A 20,348-nucleotide genomic window follows, 5' to 3' on the forward strand; every position below is an offset into this window, starting at 1 on the left:
CTTTTTGCAGTTCTGGTGTGCTGCAGTGTGTGAAACTGACAACCGGAAGCGGCAGGGACAGGCCACTATAAATGGAGGAAACACCACAGAAGCGCTTCACAGGAGGCTCCCAAGCACTGAGGATGTCACCTAGACAGGGGACGAAACGTTTGCAACAAAAATTTCCAGCTCGGCGAACAGAACCACAACATATAAATTTAGCTTCCACTGATGAGTTAAAACTTTGTTTAATTCTGTCCTTCTATACTAAATTATTTCTGTAACCTCAGATCATATGCTACACCTCTTGACACAAAGTCAGCACTTGTTTGCAGTTGATCTTGCTCACTGTCATGCTTGGCTGGTGTCAGAAATAAAACTGTCAGATGTGCTTTGGCAAAGGCTATTAACAATTTGGGGTTCATTTGTGTTTGTATTGTCTTCTTGACATTGGAATATTTGATTCCTTAGGAGCACAAGGTGAGAATTGAACCATTCTCTAATTATAGAAGTTCTCTAGACAGTTAAGGAAAAATTAATTTATAATGCAAAAAGATTAATTGCAATAATTAGTAAATTTATGAATATGTTCCTCATTACTCTTTGAAATGCTATTGTGCCCAAAAGTTAATGGTGTGGAGTTTAGAAATAAACTTTAATTTTAAAAAAATGTAGCGATGCAGTACAGAGAAATACAGATTAGTAAATCAGAAATGTCAGTTCAAATATTCTAAAGTATTAGGTGTCAAAAGGTGAGCTTGTCGAGTAATGATGGAATGTTGGAGTTAATTATTACTGTATAATGTGAGAATCATCTTTTTTATCTACAGGAAAAATGGTTTTACAGACGACAAGCTTTAAAAGATTTGCATGGTACCCTAGGACGACTGTTGAATGAATTGTTGCCATGGGAACAAAAACTAATCAAAGCCCATCAGAGAAATCGGTAATTTTTGTACTGGTGTTCCTTTTGTCGTCCTGTCTTCACCCTTTCTAGCAGTTATAGAAGATAATTAATCAGGCTGAGGAGAACTTTCAATTCTCTTTGTCTTCATACAACCATCATATGTTGCAGCATAGAAACAGATTTCTTCTCGAGTATTATTGTTCTCCACTCCATTTAATCCATCCTCCATCCCATTTCCCAAACTATTCAATATTATTTTTCAAGCAGTTATTTTTTGTTCTGAGAGAATGCATTGTCTCTGCTTTAGTAACAGTTTGTGGGTGCATTAATTCCACTTTCTTAGAAAAACATATTTCTAGTCTCCAATTTAATTGTTTTTGTGGTCATCTCAAATTTCAACAACGTACCTCTGAAACTCTTGTCCTGCAACAGTATCCATATATGTACATTAATTTCAAAGTAGGCAATAATAATCAGGATGGAAATTTTTGCTGATTCAAACCTTTGAAAGTCACTTCTGTAATAGCAACAGCACCTTAACATAATGTCCCAAGACATTTCGTGCAAAAGAATTATAAAACATATTTTGACGTTGAACTGCAAAGCAATATTCGGGCAAATCACAAAGGTGGGAAGGTTTAAACTAGGCATTCAAGAATGTTTAAAATTGGAGAGACTCCAGATCAGAATTAGTTGAGTACAGATATTTTGGAGTTGTCAGGTTTGAGAAGAATATGGAAGTGCAGCAGAATTTGAAAAAGACAATGGTTTTGAAGTTACCATTCTTTCTTAAAAGAAAGTCGGTGTAGGTTTTTGAGCGTATGAGGACTTGTGAATAGGGGACAAACTTTTAGCAGTCCTCCAGTTTAGAAAGGGTTGAACATGAGATGCCAGCTAATAGTACCCCTGAAATCTGCAGAGGTAATGTGCATGGATTTGGTTTCAACAGCCAATCAGCTGAGGCAAGGCAGAGTGGGATGTGGAAATGTGATTGCCAGTTTATTTCTGGTTCAGATATAGTGCTCTGACTGCCAACAATCTGGTTTAGCCTTAGCCAGTTAGTGGAGAGAGGGATGAGTTAATGTTAAGAGATTTGGGAAGATGGTAATTGATGCTAGGTTGATTGCTAATTTGAAATCTGGGCTTGATCAATTTTTGTTAACCATAGGTATGAGGAGCTATGAATGAAATACATATGAAGTTAGAAAAGTAGAGTTCAGACCACAGGCCTTATCAGTCATGAACTTGTGGAATGACAGAGGAAGACTCAAAAGTCTGTACACCCCCTTTTCTCTTAAGTGATATATTTCTATGTCTTTTCCGTTTGCATATTGTGTCACAGTGAGACAACCTTCTGAAAGCAGTGAATGTTGCTCATGTAACCACTTAATGAAATAAAGGAATTGATACACAAAAATGTCAGCGTGTTGCAAAGAGCTTCTTAATCTTGACGGCTATGTTTGGTGTATTTGTTTTTTTTTTTGAGCATCCAATTTAAATTCTACACTCGGCTGATATCCGTGAATGATTTCCCAGTCAGCCCATGCAGTGTTTTAGAAAGTTGCCCAGCTTTAAATAGGAATGCAGTATCAAGAATATTTTGTAGATTTTTTTTATGACATGAAAATAGATTTGTTTGATTGCATCTCCAGGAGCAGACCAACGTTTTAAAACTATTTTGTCTGAAAGAATAGCATGCACAATGATTCTGATGAATTAAGTGACAGACTGACAACCTGTTCAAATGTGGTCATTTCTCATTTTGCATTATACCATTAATTTTCAAATATTAACTTTAAGTGTTGAGATATTTCTTTTATCTCAGTCAGTCTGGAAATGTAAATATTTATCTAATGAGCAAAGAATATTTGATGATTGTATTTGATAGTCATTGTTTTAAATTTACTTCTTATACAATACATGCAGTTTCTGTTAATAGAGCAAAGTTACAAATGTGTGTAAATTTAACTAATTAGTTGGTTTCTTGATATATTTTCAATTAATAAACCCAACTATTAAGAATCTTGCCAAACATGTTAAGCAATTTTACTTCTATTACAGGATTGTAAATACAGTTTGTGTATCATCTTAATTGTTTTAATGCATGCATCCTAACTTTAAGTGGACACCTTTAAATCTTTCCATAAATTATGTTTTATATAGTAATAGATTCTTTCTAAACAAATGAATGCTTGTTTTTAGTTCAAATAATGCTAGAGATTGTGGTGCTTGATGTAGGCAATATTCCAGAGCTATCACTAAATGCCAACTTTCTGGTGGTGGTTCTGGGTCACCCACTTGCAATTTTGAGATCTGTGAGCTGGTTAGGATTTCTGTACATTTTGTGGCATAATCTTATTCTTGCTCTTTAGAAATAGATTCCTGATAATGTTACATGGAGTACAGAGGGAATTGTTCCTTCAGGTTGAAGTACAGCATCATTTGTACTCCTGTAAAGAGTCAGTCAACTTTCCTGGACTTGTATTGCGTAGAGGAAACCTATCGTGCCTGTGCATATCTAATTTTTGTTGTGTTATGAAAATGTGTGGAATTTTTATAATTCAGGAAGGGCACTCATGCAAAAGGGTTGAGAAGCCCTGACTTAGAGAATGTTGATCTGACAAAATTATATGACAGACTATGTGCAATACGCAAGTTTGGGGAAATTGCAGCAAAACATGCATTTGATAGTGTTGTCCTGTTCATAAAAGATGTTAGACTGAGCCTGTGACATTAAGGGCCTCGCTATACGAAGAGCAGGAAGTTCTCCTAGCTTTTTGATCGCAACCCTTTCTTATTTTCATCCAGAAACACACACTTTATTTTGTCGTTGCTGTTTGTCAATTTTTACAATAATACCCTCTCATTTTCTTCTCATATTTTCCTGAACTCAATCATCATTGTTTGAAGATCTCAGATGTTTGATATTTCATCTTCAACTTTGCGCTATGCATCTTTGTTTCTCAGTTACCCACCTTTGTCGAAAACAAATGAATTATTTATATATTGACTAGCAATCTGAAAGTCTAATTAATAAAACTTCATTTTTAAAAAATCTTTTCAAGGGCTCGAATGAAGAAAGACTTTGATGACTTTAAAAAACAGCCGGACAATGATGTGTTCCTTCGAGACACCATGCCTAGTGAAGAAGTGGATGGAGAGCTTATGAAAGACCTATGTCCAAATGAAGCAGGATCTTCAAATTTTGCTGACCATCAAGAAATAATTAGAAAAGAATGCTTTGAAATAGGTATTTTAATCTTTTTAGCATTGAATTTAGATCAAATATAAGTCAAGCACAAAATTCATATGAAACAGTTGTAGCTAAATTATTTAGCAGAATTCTGTTCCTTTGTAAGTAATGATGGACCTTTGTGTAGTTATTTGGTCTGAAAACATACATTAATAAAATTTGCACATCGTTCCAGGTATGATAAAAAGGGCTGTTGTAAAACTAAGAGGGTTTAAGTCCTATTACCTTGTATTCAACCTTAGAACCATCTCAGAAATTGGATACAAAAAATGTTCAAAGATAAGTTCCAAACAGTTCACTGTACTCAGAATCCCACAGATCATGTGCCTTCATGGCTGATTAGTTGCAACAGCTGATCATGGTTTCATAGTAACATAAGAAATCGGTTTATTCATTCTTGGAATGTTAGCATCATTGTCAACTACTGAAGATAATCTTAATCTGCAAATGATTGGAAATTGCTCATACTTTTACCTTTCTCCCTACATCTTAATACATGTCTGTCAGTGGCACTTGCAGAACTCAGATTGTAGATTTGATGTGAGCAAATTCAATTCTGTCTCCTGAAATTCCCCTCTAATAAGGTTTAGACCTTGTTCCTTAGAATATGTAGCAATATTTTTGCTTTACAAAAATAAGTTGTAGCTTTGGGGATAATGGGGACGGATTTTATCAAGCCCACAAGAGCAAGGAATGCTATGTGTGATGGTGACTGAATTAAACAAGATGCAAAGTCTCTCTTTGGTGATTGTGGGCTGAGATGTTTAAATTAAGTCAACTGTGTGTTTGTGGTCTGTTGAGCCTCTCACAGCCTGTGAAATTGATTGCTTTATTATCACATGTAATGAATTACAGTAAAAAGCTTTGTTTATGTGCAGTTCAGGCAGATCATAGTAAGGAAGGGTGTACAGATCAAAAGAATTAGAGGTATACAGGTTACATTACATGGGGTGTACGTTAGGTGAGATCAGTATGAGCAAGATCAGCATTATTTGAGGCTAGAGAGTCCATTCATCAGAAAAATAATGTCTGGGAAGAAGCTGTTCTTGAATTTGTCAGTGTGTATCTTCTGTCCGACAAGAGATCGTAGAAGACCATTACCAGGATGCAATGGGTCTTTGATAATGTTGGTAGTCTTCCTGCGGAAGCGAGCTGTGTAAACGGAGTCCATGAATGGAACACTGGCTCCCTGATAGTTTGGGCTGTGCACACCATCTACTGTAGTTTCTTAAGGTCCTGAACACAACAATTGCCATACCAGGCTAGTATATACCCGGACAGCATGCTTTCAGTCATGCATGTATAGCAGTTGGTGAGGGTCCTTACAGACATGCCTAAGCTGCCTGAGAAAGAAGGGTTGTGCCTTCTTGTCCGTCTCATCTACGTGGGAAGTCCAGGACAGGTGGTCAGTTACAGTCACTCCAAAGAATTTGACGCTTTCCATCCTCTCAACCTCTGCTCCGTTGATGTAGATGGGGGTGTGTTCTCCTTTCTTTCTGAAGTCAGTGATCAGTTTTTTTTTTTGCTGACATTGAGAGGGAGGTTGTTCTCATTGCACCACCAAGTCCTCTATTTCCATTTTGTATTTTGACTCATCAATGTTGAGTATCTGTCACACTACAGTGGTGCCGTTAGCAAATTTACAGATGGCATTTGTTTGAAAGTTGGCAACACAAAGTTATGGAACAGGCCCGACCCCTCAAAACATTCTTAAGCAGGTAGCCCAGGCCATAACTTTGCTATTTGATTTAGGTAAATGCATAGTGGATAATCCCGGAGTGAATTAGCGGGTTCAACTGCCCGGTTTTAAACAAACAGAAGTTATTTACAAAATTACGGATTGAAACACTAGGAACAGACCCTTCAGTCCATCTTGTCCGTGCCGACCAGTCATCTTAAATTAACCTAGTCCCATTTGCCACCACTTGGTCCATATGCCTCGAAACCCTTCCTATTGACATTCCCATCCAGATACCTTTTAAATGCTGTAATTGTATGTACCAGCCTTCATTACTTCCTCTGGTAATCCATTCCATATACGCACCACCCTCTGCATGAAAAAGTAGCTCTTTAGATCCCTTTTACATCTTGCCCTGCTCAACCTTAAACCTATGCCCTGTAGTCTGGACACCACCAACCCCCCCAATGTCTTCACAAGTTCCTGTGCTATTACTAAAAGTTGGAGCAGCTTTCCAAGTAAAGAACAGAAACCATGATAGCTTGGAGGCTAGACTATTTCTGCCTTTGCTTGATCGCAAATGATTGCAGACATTTTTCTCTAATATTATGAAATTGTGTCTATACATCATTTCATAATAAAGTTTCTGGATAACTCCGCAGTAGCTGCAAACTTTGGTGCTATTATAATTTACTCTATAAAAAGGTTATTGACTGCCTTCAAATCCCGAAAAACCCTAGTTGTTGAAAGACTATAAATGTAGTTGGTGGTTATTCCAGTGACAGCTAATATTTGGGCTGATGAAAAGATGTTATGTTGAAATGATCATTACCACTTTGGGGTACATTTAAGTAACAATGATTTTTTTTTTAACAAAACCTCTGGTTTTATGCTCACCCATTTGTCTTTCACACCTCTGTAGTAAATCATTCATAATGCAAAATGTTTGGAGATTACGCTTCTTTCCATCTGAATCTTCAATTTAATTTTATAATTTACATTATTCAGACTTCCCAACATATTTCATACATTGAGAATTGGCTTCTGAGGTTAGCATGTGCAAAACATTGATTTAATAATTTAATGTGATGATACATGGGACTTGCTGATTTAAGTCAAGAAATCATTCAATTGTTTTAACTTCCTGCCACAACATATCAGAATTTTGTTTTGAAGAGGCTATGGATGTATATATGGCAGATTTTTTTAGGAGCTTGATAGTTACTCATTTTTATCAGTGATACAATAACTGCTGACTGGGTAGTCAGTGACATTGCTTATTTTGGAGCAAACTTGGGAGTAGGCTTCAGCCTTCCTGTGGCTGCAAAGCTGTGATTGCAAGTAGCCCTGGTACACTGCATAGATCTTTCTCAAGTGCATTTTAATTGTCTGTTCTAACAACTGATAGGATGACTTCCGTGCAGTACAATATCTTCCTAACTTTAAGGTACTTGGTTTGACTCCCAAATTGGTTAGAGAATATGGGATGAGGAAACTAACCCGTGGGCAGTGAGAAATATTTGGTTACTTAGTTATTTTCTAAGCAATGTGACCCCACCTATGTGTCTTTGCAGGATAATGGGTGGTAGTGTGGGGTGGGTGGGAATGGTGTAAATCAATCATTTGGGTGGTAAGTGGTTTGTGGCTTCAGTTTAATTTCACAACAACCTTTAAAAATGTAGCTGTAAGTTTGAGTTTTTAGCCTGCTACATCTAGCAGTATCCAGCTAGAGTATCGTAACGTTTCCATTTCTTTGGGTAATCGTAACTTCCATAACAGGTGGGTTGGGTTGATTCAGAGGTTAAATTTGAAAAATCTAAAACATCAGAACCACTAGAAAGGAGATAATATTGGAGTGGATGACCAAACGACACAGATGAGAAGGGATGGCCATTTAGTTAATATAATAAAGCTGTATGTTGCATGAATTGGAATATATATTAGCAAGCTACCCAGTAACTACTAACTCCAAATGCATATCTTCCATCTTTCAGTCTTTGGGGTTTGCTGTATGATCCTTTCTCCAGCCTTTGCGTAAATAACAACTTCCACTGCTATCTTTTACCACCACTATTAGATTCCAGACACCAAATTAATCAGGCTGAATATAGGGAGGAAACCTCCAAAAAAAAATTAAGAAGCAGTAATGTGTTTGGGAAACTTTCATGCTTCCTGATTTCAGAAAAGCCCGCACGCTCTCTCGCTCACTCTCACACACTCTCTGTCTCTGGTGCGCGCTCTCTCTCTCAAGGGTTTAGATGGAGAGGAACGTATAAGAAAATTTTCAGATTCAGTATATGGATGTACCTATTTCTGTTAGAGTGAAAGGAAAGGCTGGTAGGTATAGGGAATGCTGGATGACTAAAGAAGTTGAGGGTTTGGTTAAGAAAAAAAAGGATGCATATGTCAGGTATAGACAGGAGAGATAGAGTGAATCCTTAGAAGACTTTAAATGCAGTAGGAGTATACTTAGCAGGGAAATCAGGAGGGCAAAAAGGGGACATGAGATAGCTTTGGCAAATAGAGTTAAGGAGAATCCAATGGGCTTTTACAAATACATTAAGGACAAAAGGGTAACTAGGGGGAGAATAGGGCCCCTCAAGGATCAGCAAGGTGGCCTTTATGTAGAGCCGAAGCAGATGGGGGAGATACTAAATGAATATTTTGCATCAGTGTTTACTGTGGAAAAGGACATGGAAGATATAGAATGTAGGGAAAGAGATTATGAGATCTTGAAAAATGTCCATATTACAGAGGAGGAAGTGCTGGATGTCTTGAAAAGCATAAAATTGGATAAATTCCCAGGACCTGATCAGATGTACGCTAGAACTACATGGGAAGCTAGGGAAATGATTGCTGGGCCTCTTACTGAGATATTTTTATCATCAGTAGTCACAGGTGAGGAGCAAGAAGACTGGAGATTGGCTGATGTGGTGCCACCGTTTAAGAAGGGTGGTAAGGACAAGTCAGGTAACTATAGACCAGTGAGCCTGACATCAATGGTGGGCAAGTTGTTGAAGGGAATCCTGAGGGACAGGATGTTACATGTATTTGGAAAGGCAAGGACTGTTAGGGATAGTCAACATGGCTTTGTGCATGGGAAATCACGTCTCACAAACTTGATTGAGTTTTTTGAAGAAGTAACAAAGAAGATTGATGAGGGCAGAGTGGTAAGTGTGATCTATATGGACTTCAGTAAGGCATTCGACAAGGTTCCCCATGGGAGACTGGTTAGCAAGGTTAAATCTCATGGAATACAGGGAGAACTAGCCATTTGGATACAGAACTGGCTCAAAGGTAGAAGCCAAAGGTGGTGGTGGAGGGTTGTTTTTCACACTGGAGGCCTGTGACCAGTGGACTGCCATGACGAACGGTGCTGGGTCCTCTACTTTTCCTCATTTATATAAATGATTTGGATGTGAGCATAAATGGTATAGGTAATAAGTTTGCAGATAACCCAAAATTGTAGTTGACAGCAAAGAAGGTTACGTCAGATTACAATTGGACCTTGATCAGATGGGCCAATGGGCTGAGAAGTGGCAGATGGAGTTTAATTTAGATAAATGCAAGGTGCTACATTTTGGGAAAGCAAATCTCAGCAGGACTTATACACTTAATGGTAAGGTCCTAGGGAGTGTTGCTTAACAAAGAGACCTTGAAGTGCAGATTCATAGCTCCTAGAATGTGGAGTTGCAGGTAGATAGGATAGTGAAGAAAGCATGCTTTCTTGTATTGTTCAGAGTATTGAGTACAGGAGTTGGGAGGTCGTGTTGTGGCTGTATAGGACATTGGTTAGGTCACTTTCGCATTAGTTCTGGTCTCCTTCCTATTGGAAAAATGTTGTGAAACTTGAAAGAGTTTAGAAAAGATTTACAAGGATGTTGCCAGGGTTTGAGGATTTGAGCTATAGGGAGAGGTTGAATAGGCTGAGGCTGTTTTCTCTGAAGCGTCGGAGGCTGAGGGGTGACCTTTATAGAGGTTTATAAAATCATGAGGGGATGGATAGGGTAATAGACAAAGTCTTTTCTCTGGGGTGTGGGAGTCCAGAACTAGAGGGTTTAGGATGAGAGGGAAAGGATAGGGGCAACTTTTTTATGCAGAGAGTGGTGCGTGTATGGAATGAGCTTGCAGAGGAAGTGGTGGAGGCTAGTACAATTGCAATTTTTAAAAGGCATCTGGATGGGTATATGAATAGGAAGGGTTTGGAGCAATATGGGTCGTGTGCTGGCAGGTGGGACTAGATAGAGTTAGAATATCTGGTCGGCATGGATAAGTTGGGCCAGAGGGTCTCTTTCCGTGCTGTACATCTCTATGAATTCATGACTGTATGACTGGAAGCGCAGGGTCATTTTTGTGGACAAGACATAGGTGTTCTGCAAAGTGTTCACCAAGTCTGCATTTTGCCTCCCCAATGTAAAGGAGGCCACACTGTGAGCAGCAAATATAATAAAGTTGATTAATTGAAGTACAAGTAAATTATTACGTCACCTGGAAGGTATGTCTGGAGCCTTGGATGGTGAGGAGTGAGAAGGTAAATGGGTAGGTGTTACACCTTAGGCAATTGCAAGGAAATGATCACTGCGAGGTGCTGACAAGGTGGGGGAAACTTATGTGGCCATTGCATCCTGTGGAGGTGACAGAAATGGTGACTGAACTGGAAAAATTTACCAATTTCACTTCTAATTTCCACCCTGCCCTTGCCTTTACCTGATCCATTTCCAACTCCTCTCTTCTCTTCCTTGACATCCTCTGTTTCCATTTCTGAGAATAGACTGGCCACTGATTCCATTACAAACTCACTGACTCCCATAATCATGTTGACTATAGCTTCATTGACTTTTCTTAAAAACTATTCCAATATGTCCACGATCCTTCGAAATGGAATTCACAGAAATGAATAAATATGAAGCTTTCTCTTAAATTCAGATGTTTCCAGATCTACTCATTTGTGGGTTAAATTGTTGGCAAAGCCTTCTGATCAGACTTGGAAAAAGCATTAATCTTCAATTCAATCATCTTTTTATTATGGCACGTGAGGCTGGTGTCAATTTAGGGGCAGTTCTATATGATGTATATGCATCTAAGAAGCAGAAGACAAGTTAATTGGTGCTCAGTTTGAAACTGATCATTAATACTTAATTCAGGCACATACATAAAATTGGTTTAGCTAACTCTAACTGAGTTTTGTGTTGTGTTGGTACACAGTTACACTCTTGCTTAAGGTATTGCACAGCTTTAATTTTTTGAGCCAAAAATTGATAATGAAAGTGGAAAAAGCCACACAAAATGCTTTTCATTGTCTTCTGTGGTGGTTGTCTATCTCCCACTTCAGTGATATTTCTAGTTAAGATTTTAGTCTGTGTTTAGTGGTGAGAACTAGACAGCATGTGACTAACTTTCAAAATGTGCACCTTAGCCAGATCAAGAAAATTACTATAATATTACTAGGTTAATATGGTAACTTGTACAGGAAAATATCTGCTCAAATTTAGATGAGTTGCTTAAAGACTTGCTTTAAAGTAGGGATTTTAGGAGAAGTACAATACTTGACTTGAATTCCATTACCTGAAGTAAGCTGGTGGCTTTCAACTGTACATTCTAAATTTTCAGAAATTTTGAATAAAATAGTACTTCTATTAGTTAAAACAAATGAGCTGCTGAAAGATTTTTCAGAAATGACATTAATAATCTATCATTTTTATTCATTTGACAATGGCATTTCCAGTATTTTTAGCTATGATCATGCTGTTGAGTAATACAATGGTCTCTAATTTAATAAACACGATACCTTAACACCCATAAAAGAATATCTTGTTAACATTCTTGGCTAATTTATTGCTTAACACAATACTATACATGCTAATCTGTAAATCACTTCCAAATTGTTAGGTTAGTTTTTCTGATTACCTTACCATGACTAGCCTTTATTGTAGTTGTTCAACGTAATGGTTAACATGTCATAAACATAGTTAAATAATTATCTGTGGTGCAGTTGTGCACATATCCTGATCTACTGATATTATTGATGTTTCTAATGTTTAGTGTTAAATATTTTGATGTCTTTCAGATGACATGATGCAGACTGACACGGCGATATCTGTAGGTAAACCGAAGCCCATAAGAAGAGAAAGTTCTAATAAAGAAACACAGAAACAAACTTCTAAGAATCCTAAAAGGCAAATGAAATGCAGTGATCTTGATGAATGTGGCAAAGAATCCTCCCCAAATAAAAAGATGAAATTAAGCACAAATGAAGCTGCTGCAGGACACAGCCCAGTAAAAATATCATCCAGTTCTGAGCCCAGAAACCAAGAGATTGAATCAAAATCTGCAACAGTGCGGCTTCCAGTTGAATCAGTTACCAACTTGAACAAGCCAGATGAACATTCTATGATGTTAGATGTTTCAAAAGGTGAGATATCTAATGTATCAAGATCAGCTGTTCAGAAAAGGACCAAACCTATTCAAGCCTTACTTGCAAAACATAATGGGAACAAAGTGACCTTAACCAGTCAGACATCCTCCTCTGTGAGAGAGATGAGCAGTCCGGAAGAGAAAGTAACTGCAATCGCGCCTCATCCAAGCCCAACAAAGTCATGTTTACCGACTATTTCATCTCCAAAAGGGCCACTGCAGATGGTGTACAAAATGCCTGATGGATCTTGTGTGCCAATTGATCTGAGTAGCAGCCAGATTAAGATTGCAGTCCAACCTGTCATTGATGCAAAGACTGGAGAGAGGATCATGCAGCAGGTACTTATTGTACCCAAAAATTTATTAGCCCAACAACAAGATGGAAGGTATGTTGAGAAAGGAAGTCTGCCCAAGGCACTAAAGGAGCTGGAGAAAAGAGCTTCAGTTGGATCTCAAACAGCTGATTTAGGCCATTCTCCTACAGTAGACCTTCAGCCTCTGTCATCTGTTCAGGTGCAATCACAGATTTCTAATTTAAGGCCGAGTAAGAGCACTGCAAGTTTAACAACAGTAATAACTTCTGTTAGTCAGCCAACAAAAGTTGTATCATCTTGTAATGTTTTAGCATCATCAGTTATTGCACCACAAGGAAGGGCAGAAGTTACAGCACCTTCAGTTATGACATCAAATGCTAGAGGTGGTCAATCAACAGCTAGTGAGCCAGTAATGCCAACAAAAACACAAACTAAATCAGGTAATACTGGAACTGCTCAGAGTTTTAACCCACAGCAGTCAAAGGAATCAAATGAAACAAAGCAGGAACTTAAAACTGTATGTATACGAGATTCTCAGTCCATTTTAGTCATGACACGTGGCGGAAACACAGGCGTTGTTAAGGTGCAAAGCAACTCTGATCAAAACTCACCAAATGCTATTACTCCAAGACCAATATTCACGTTTTTACCGGAAGTTCAGAACTTTGTGGTCTCAAAAACACAACCATTGTCACCATTGACCTCTATCCTCGTTCCAGCGCAGACTTCCCTAACAAACATCAGTCAGCTTCCTGTTTCCAATTCCATTTCATCAGTTTCTTTAGGTCTAAACCAGTTGGGTGCAGAACCACTTAAGTTAGGGTCTTGCAAAACTGTGAATAATGCAGGAGTAGTACCTGTTGTACCTGTGCCTCTGCCAACAGTCTTGTCACCTGTTTCAGAGAATCCAACTGTGCATGCCAGTAGCCACAATGCCTTGAATTTAGTTAGTGGACCTGTTGGTGGATTATCTAGTGAAAGTGCAGTCCAGAATAAGGTAACGGTTACTCAAGCACCATCATTGCAATTCTCACTTGATACTGTAAGTGGCAAGCAGTTATTTTTAACACCACCTGAATGTAATAAGTCAGGAGGTAGCACATTCCTGACTGGAACTACAATGCCGAAATTTCTGTTGGTTCCAAATCCTCCTGCTACACTTTGTGGCACAAGTCAAGTCAGCATGGCACCCACAAATGCTCAGCCTCAAAAGTTAGTCTTCATGAGTCCATCTGTGTCTTCAATGTCCTCATCCTCCAACTTAGTATTAACCAAACCACCCCAACAACAACCTGCAACGCCTTTAAACACAACACAAATGCCAGTGAAAAATTCAGATCCTTATCAGGTGGTGCTGGTACCTTATACTGGGGAAACACCAATTAAAGGCAATCCACTGCCCAGCTCATTTCAAATGAAAGAAGTTAAAAAGGGAAACCTTATAAGAAACAGCATCCAGAAAGTTCCAGGAATCAGTATTCTGCCGACTGCAAAAGTAGGAGAGGGATTATCTATGAAGAATGCTGTATTACCAACAAGTTGTGTTAGTACTTCAGCAAGTCCTTCAGTTGTGGTGGGAAATCAGAGCTCTCCACCTTTCAGGAATTCTACAGGAATCAAAATGTGTGTTCAAAATGCATATACAGTAGCAACAGCAGCTACAGGTACAACTCTGCCAACGCCAACTTTTACAACATTTGGTTCTCTTCCCACTGCTATGCTTAAAGGAAGTGATAATATCTCTGGATCTAATCAAGGGGTGTTAGCAACTAGACTTCCTGTTGCCATTTCAACAGTGAAGGCAGAACACCTTGCATCCTCAATGCTTCTTGCATCTCCACAGCCAAAGATGTCACATCAGTCATTGACTTCTCTTCCCTTGCCAATTACAGCTCCTTTACCAAACCCAAACACAGTCAATTCAAAGTTGGTACCAACAAACACTCAACCAATAAGTACAGCATTTTCCCCACAAATTGCACATTTTTCAAAGGATAGTTCTCAAACAGTCATTCGTTTTCCAAATCCAAACACAATTCCATCACCAACTAATACAAGTACTGTTCCAAGGTCAGCAGCTGTGCAAGCAGCTACTCGGCTGAGTGCATCAACTGTTGGTAACGTGTTTGCTGCTTCTTTGGGTCTTAGCTTGGCCCATCAAACGACAGTACAGAGTTTAACAAAACATCCAGTCGGTCCTAAAACAGTTATGGCATCTACTTCACTAATACAGTCTGTAGCAACTGTGCCATCTTCTATCAGCAAAGTTTCTGAATCATTAAATGAATCTTGTGTACGGCAGAGAATAGTTATCAACACAAGTACACCTTTAGCACCAGGGACTCAAATAGTTATTAACAATCATCGATTTGTAGTTCCACCTCAAGGTCTTGGATCTGGTAGCCATGTCCTGCTGATTTCCAATACACTGAAACCAAGTAATTCTCGAGCAGTAAGTTTAAGCCCTGGATCTCATACGGGAACTGATGTTACATCTGCAAGTCAAAAGACAACGATAGTATCTGCTTTAACCCATCATTGTCAATCCTTTCCATCTCCTTATGTTTCACCTGAGAAGCTGCTTCAAACGCTGTGTGTTCAGAGTGCTGCACAAACAATGACTGCTGTCTCCAGACCTGTCCAACTTACATCTGGATCAACACCGATACATGGCCCTACTGCAAGACCTTCACTTCAGAATGCAGTATGCAAATTCCAAGTCCCTACAAGCCAGAGTGCCCTAGGTCTTCCAGTAGACACTTCTTTCAATAAGTTATTGGTCAGCCCAGAAGGGGCTGTTTTAAATGCTATTAACACTGTGGTTAATCCTGTTACAAAAGTGGCATCAAAGTCCTCTCTAACTCATGTTTTGGGAAGTTCAAGTGCAAGTCCTGCTGTAGTCTTTCCATCAGTTAAGGCATCAGAAGTACTCGATCCTACTAGAACTGTTTCTGCATCTTCTAGTCTATAAACTACAACTGTATGTCCAAATAACTGAGATTATGAGAACCATCAGTACAATTGAAATCATTCTCTAATTATATTTTGGTTTTGGAGAAGGCACAACTTATTAACAGTAACTAAGATGTTTTGAGAGGCACAAGTATTTATTTAGTCTGCAAAGCTGTTTTCCCTGTGTTTTACCTGTGAAATCTGTGTATTTCAATGTACAAAAACATTGTTAAAAATTGTAAGACAGCAAATTTGAATGACCTTGTAAATTTTCCTGGTTTATAATTTTAACTAAAGCATAGCAATTTTAGTGATTGCTTACTGTGCACTCAAAAGCTTCTTGCACACAAGCAGTACAACCTGTTATCAATGTCCATATCTTTGGTGTGCTGCAATGTTCCACTTTTAAGTGTGATTTTTTTAAGAAGTGCAGTCAAAAAAACCCCACATGACTTGTTTATATGCTATTGCTTCCTTTTTAAGTATTTAATATAGAAACTTCAGTCTGTTGTACAGTTGTAAATACTTTTGAACTCAAGTTGTACTAAAGTGAATGTATAAAAGAATTTTGCTAATTTATTTGTTTCTTGTTTATATAATGTATAGGTTTTTAAGCTGTTTAGTAGCTTTTACGGACCAGTGTTTAGAAAAATGCAGTCAAATCTGCATGATTAAAAATGTGTGCAATTGTTACTTCCGATCTTATGTTTTTATTTGAATTAAGTTCCCTCTTCAATTATAATTCTGTTAATCCAATTCCAAATCTCCACTAGTAATGCCTAGCTCAGAATTTGACTAAGTAGTTTAGGTTCTGTATTTCTTAACTGCATTGCAGTTGGATATTTGAGGGGAATGATGTCCTGTAAAGCTGTGCATTTTGTTTTTGTTCTGCCATTTTTATAATCTCTTGTGAAACTACTCTACACCGAGTTACCATATTCAGGCAATTATGGGGCTGTGAATAATGACAGGGAAAGAAAGTGCTGGTGTAAGAAAGTGGGTGTTCCAGCCATTTACAATTCTAAATCATACATTGGACCTATGTTATAAACTTATGTGTTATAAACACATAGGTTTATAACCTATTCAAGGAGATTTTCTATTGATAGTATGATGTGACAAATGCTATTGTAAGAATAACTCCATGTTCTCTATATTATGGACATTACTCTCTTCTGATACATTGTAAAGAAAATAACTTTTTGTCCTGATTTATAAATAATTTTCAAAATTAACCTTTTATCTCCATATGTTCTTACATAAGATTAGGTTTTTGCAAACCAGTATCACACCTTTTAATGAAATTCTTGTCTTCGTACAAAATTATTTAGCTTCCTAAAACAGAAATCAAAGCGTGAGCATGCATTTATGACCCATCAATTTAACCTCGCTTGGCAAAAAGATAATTCTCTCACTGCATTGCTTTATCTAAAACTGCTCTTGTATTCAATCACTCAGGAAACAGAGTCCCAAAGTTTTTAATTTTGAGTAGATAATCCTATCTGTGAATAAATATGCACAAGGTGTTAGCATGTTATATAGGGATGATAAAATTTCTTCATGGATTTTTTTGCTTAAAATTTTAGGACTTTACTAAATAAACTTAAAATGATTAATTTATGACTATGTAACATGATGTAGGGGATTGTATTTCCTACATGTTCTGTTCTTGATGGACCCTGTCCTGGCAAAATTTGAGTCTCAGATTTTTATTGTGGCCGTTTCTTTCGCCCATTAGTAACAGTATTATCCTACAACAATTTGCATGCTTCAACTTGGCATTAGTTTGACTTAATACTGCTTCAGGGAGAAAGTGAGGTCTGCAGATGCTGGAGATCAGAGCTGAAAATGTGTTGCTGGAAAAGCGCAGCAGGTCAGGCAGCATCCAGGGATGCTGAAAAAGCCCTTCTTCATTCCTGAAGAAGGGCTTACGCCCGAAACGTCGATTCTCCTGTTCCCTGGATGCTGCCTGACCTGCTGCGCTTTTCCAGCAACACATTTTCAGCCCTTAATACTGCTTCAGGCTGGTTTTGAAACACTATGTTTCATTTGTCTTCAAAGAGTCTCGTAAATTTATTTTTTGAAGGAATTTTTTTTTTAAATGAAGAGAACTGCTTGTATTTTTTTTCTTCAATGTCAAATTACAGTTGATGCGTTTGTCAATGCCTATTCTACTAAGTTGAATTTCCTGGTACATGAATTATAAAAGTATGCAGTTAGAGCAAGTGATTAAGAATGAAATTGTAATGCTCATTTACTATAAGTAATATTGACTACAAAAGGAAGGAGACATTGCTCCAGCTGCCAATGAGATTGTATCTGAGTACAGTTTTGGTATTCTTATTTGAGAAAGGATATAATTGCATCATCAGTTCAAAGATGATACATTCAGATGATTTTTCGTGGTAAAATGTGTATCATCCATATCAGGGCTTCTCAAAGTGGAGATTCTGGGTCTCAAATGGAGTTACGAACTGGAACTTTAAGAGCTTTTAAGGCCATGATAGTTGCCCCCATTTCCCTACTTCCCTGACTATTAAGTCTTTTCTGCTCTGACTGCTGAATAAGGAGTTGCTACAGTTTGCAAAATAAATAATGGGGTCACTGGGACAATGTTTAAGAGGTACTAATTTACACAATGCACTGCTACAACTTGACAAGGCCCCTCTGATAGAATCTTCCAAACCAATGAACTGAAGGGTAAGGGCAGAAGTACAGGCATACCACTTATCTGCTATATTCTGCTGAGTCAGTCATTCAAAATATATCGCTATTCCATTATTGTACTTGGCTGAAAATCCTGGAACAACCTAAAATCACTCTGATTCACACAACAAAGGCTGCAGTGGTCCAAACATGTCTCTTGAGCCTTCCCACTGCTCTCAGAAATTTAAGGATGCCAATTTAATGCTGGCCTTGCCAGTGATGCCCACATCTCATGAATAAATGTAAAAAAAACGGTCAATTTACTGTCCCACTAACATATCTGCAAACTCAGATATAAACTCTATACTTCCATTCTCATGAAGATTCCTGAGAATATGGAAATAGTGGGCCAGTCAGTCCCTTTAGCCTATCTTGGTTAGTCTGTCATCTAACTCCATAAATCTGCCTTTGATCCCTATTCCTTAATATCTTGGCTTGACAAACATTTATCTAGCTCAGATTTAAGATTAACAACTGATCCAACATTCATTCATGATATCTACCATCCTTTTTGTGTAATAGTGCTTCCTAATATTATTCCTAACCAGTAGGTCCTAATTCTAGAACAGCTGATCAACAAAAATAGTTTATCTACCCTGTCTTTTATTCATAACATCTTAAAGCCTTCAATCAAATCATCCTGAATCTTCTAAATTCTGAAGAAAACTGACTTAATTTGAATAATCTCTTATATATGTACTTTAGGGATTAAGTTATTTTTGTAAACGAATTTTGTATTCCCTCCAGGCCAATATTTCCTTCCTAAGGTGTGGTGCCCAAACTGTTCACAGCACTCCAAGTGGCGTCTAACCAGGGTTTTGTGTAACTTCTAAATCTTTATACTCCAATCCTCCAGATGTAAAGGCTACAATTTTATTAGTTTTCTTGATTATTTTCTGCACTTATTTGTGGCATTTTAAAGATCTGTGCACCTGCGCCCCAAATTCTTTGGACATCTACTTTATTTAACTTCATACCATCTAGAAAGGACCCTTATCTGTGCTGCTTCAGCCCAAAATGGATAACCACATACTTGCCTTCATCAAACTTCATCTGTCACAGTTTTGCCCATTCACTTATTCAATCAATTTCCCTTTTGTAATTTTATGGGGACCACATTGCATCCTGCCAATCAAAGCATGTGTGCACTTTTGTCTATCTCTGATCTTCTAAGCAATTTTCAGTGTGTTGCAAGATTACTTACAATTGTTTTTACGTAGGTTTTTGCTGTTCTCTTCTCTACTTCATCACTTTTTTTCAGCTCAGAGAGTTAACATCCATAGATAGTACCTCACCAATCATGTTTGTGACCTGTTCAAGAATATTTAACTAGGTTAATCAGACATGACTTGCCCTCTCAAGTTTAGGCTGGTATTGATCACCTCATTTCTTCAAGTATCAGTCACTCTGTCTCTCATGCCAGATCCTATATACTTCCCTACAACTAATATTAGACTAGATAATTGTAATGACCAAATTTCTGTCCTACTGTTTTTAGATAGTACAGGGGGGTAAAGAAGTTTTGTAATAAATGTGCAAAGTCTTTGCTAATGGCTTTCTATTATTCAATGCTAAATGTATTACAAGATGGACCTGGGTTGTCTGGGGATGAGGTGAGCAGAGAAAAGGAAATTAACTGATTTTTGTTTTACTTTACGTTCCCCGTTGGCAGCACATTTGGGAGTGCAGTGGTTGCAGCTGGTGGTTTGCTACTTGAACATGTTGTATGTTGACCATGCTGGCCAAAACAGCCCCTCAATAATGTGGAGCTTCCCTATAATTTCCTCACTTAATTATCTTATGTTAGGTAAAATACAATAAAATATTTAATGAATGAACTGATAGCTAAAAAGCAAAATGAAATTCCATAGCTTCACTCAATAACCAACTCCCCATAATTTTCATGGGACTTGATGCAGAAACCCATTTAAGGTGAATCTTGCTTGTCGACCTTTTTAAATTTTACTGGAAGGGAATTTAATATAATAACAGCATTTGTTCTATTATTTAAATTTTTTTGAAACAAAGTTGACCTCTTGAACAACTCCCCAAAATCAAATTCTGATTGTAAACCCACAGTTTGCTTTCCATCTTAAAGAATGCCAAGCTTCTGATCACTAGTTGTAATTCACATAATAACATATA

General features: G+C 37.8%; 1 protein-coding gene across 1 annotated transcript in view; it reads left to right on the forward strand.

Annotated features, from left to right (window-relative positions):
- LOC122562319 (uncharacterized protein KIAA2026-like) overlaps positions 1-16,190 on the forward strand; it is a 104,703-nt gene extending 88,513 nt beyond the window's left edge. Inside the window, exons 6-8 of the mRNA XM_043715189.1 lie at positions 810-925; positions 3,952-4,136; positions 11,885-16,190. Of these exons, the coding sequence (XP_043571124.1) occupies positions 810-925; positions 3,952-4,136; positions 11,885-15,516 (3,933 nt within the window). The 3' untranslated portion in view covers positions 15,517-16,190. The remainder of the gene's footprint in view (positions 1-809; positions 926-3,951; positions 4,137-11,884) is intronic.
- Positions 16,191-20,348: the final 4,158 nt, after the last annotated feature.

The sequence above is a fragment of the Chiloscyllium plagiosum genome, chromosome 2 (assembly GCF_004010195.1).
Source record: "Chiloscyllium plagiosum isolate BGI_BamShark_2017 chromosome 2, ASM401019v2, whole genome shotgun sequence".
Classification (NCBI taxonomy): domain Eukaryota; kingdom Metazoa; phylum Chordata; class Chondrichthyes; order Orectolobiformes; family Hemiscylliidae; genus Chiloscyllium; species Chiloscyllium plagiosum.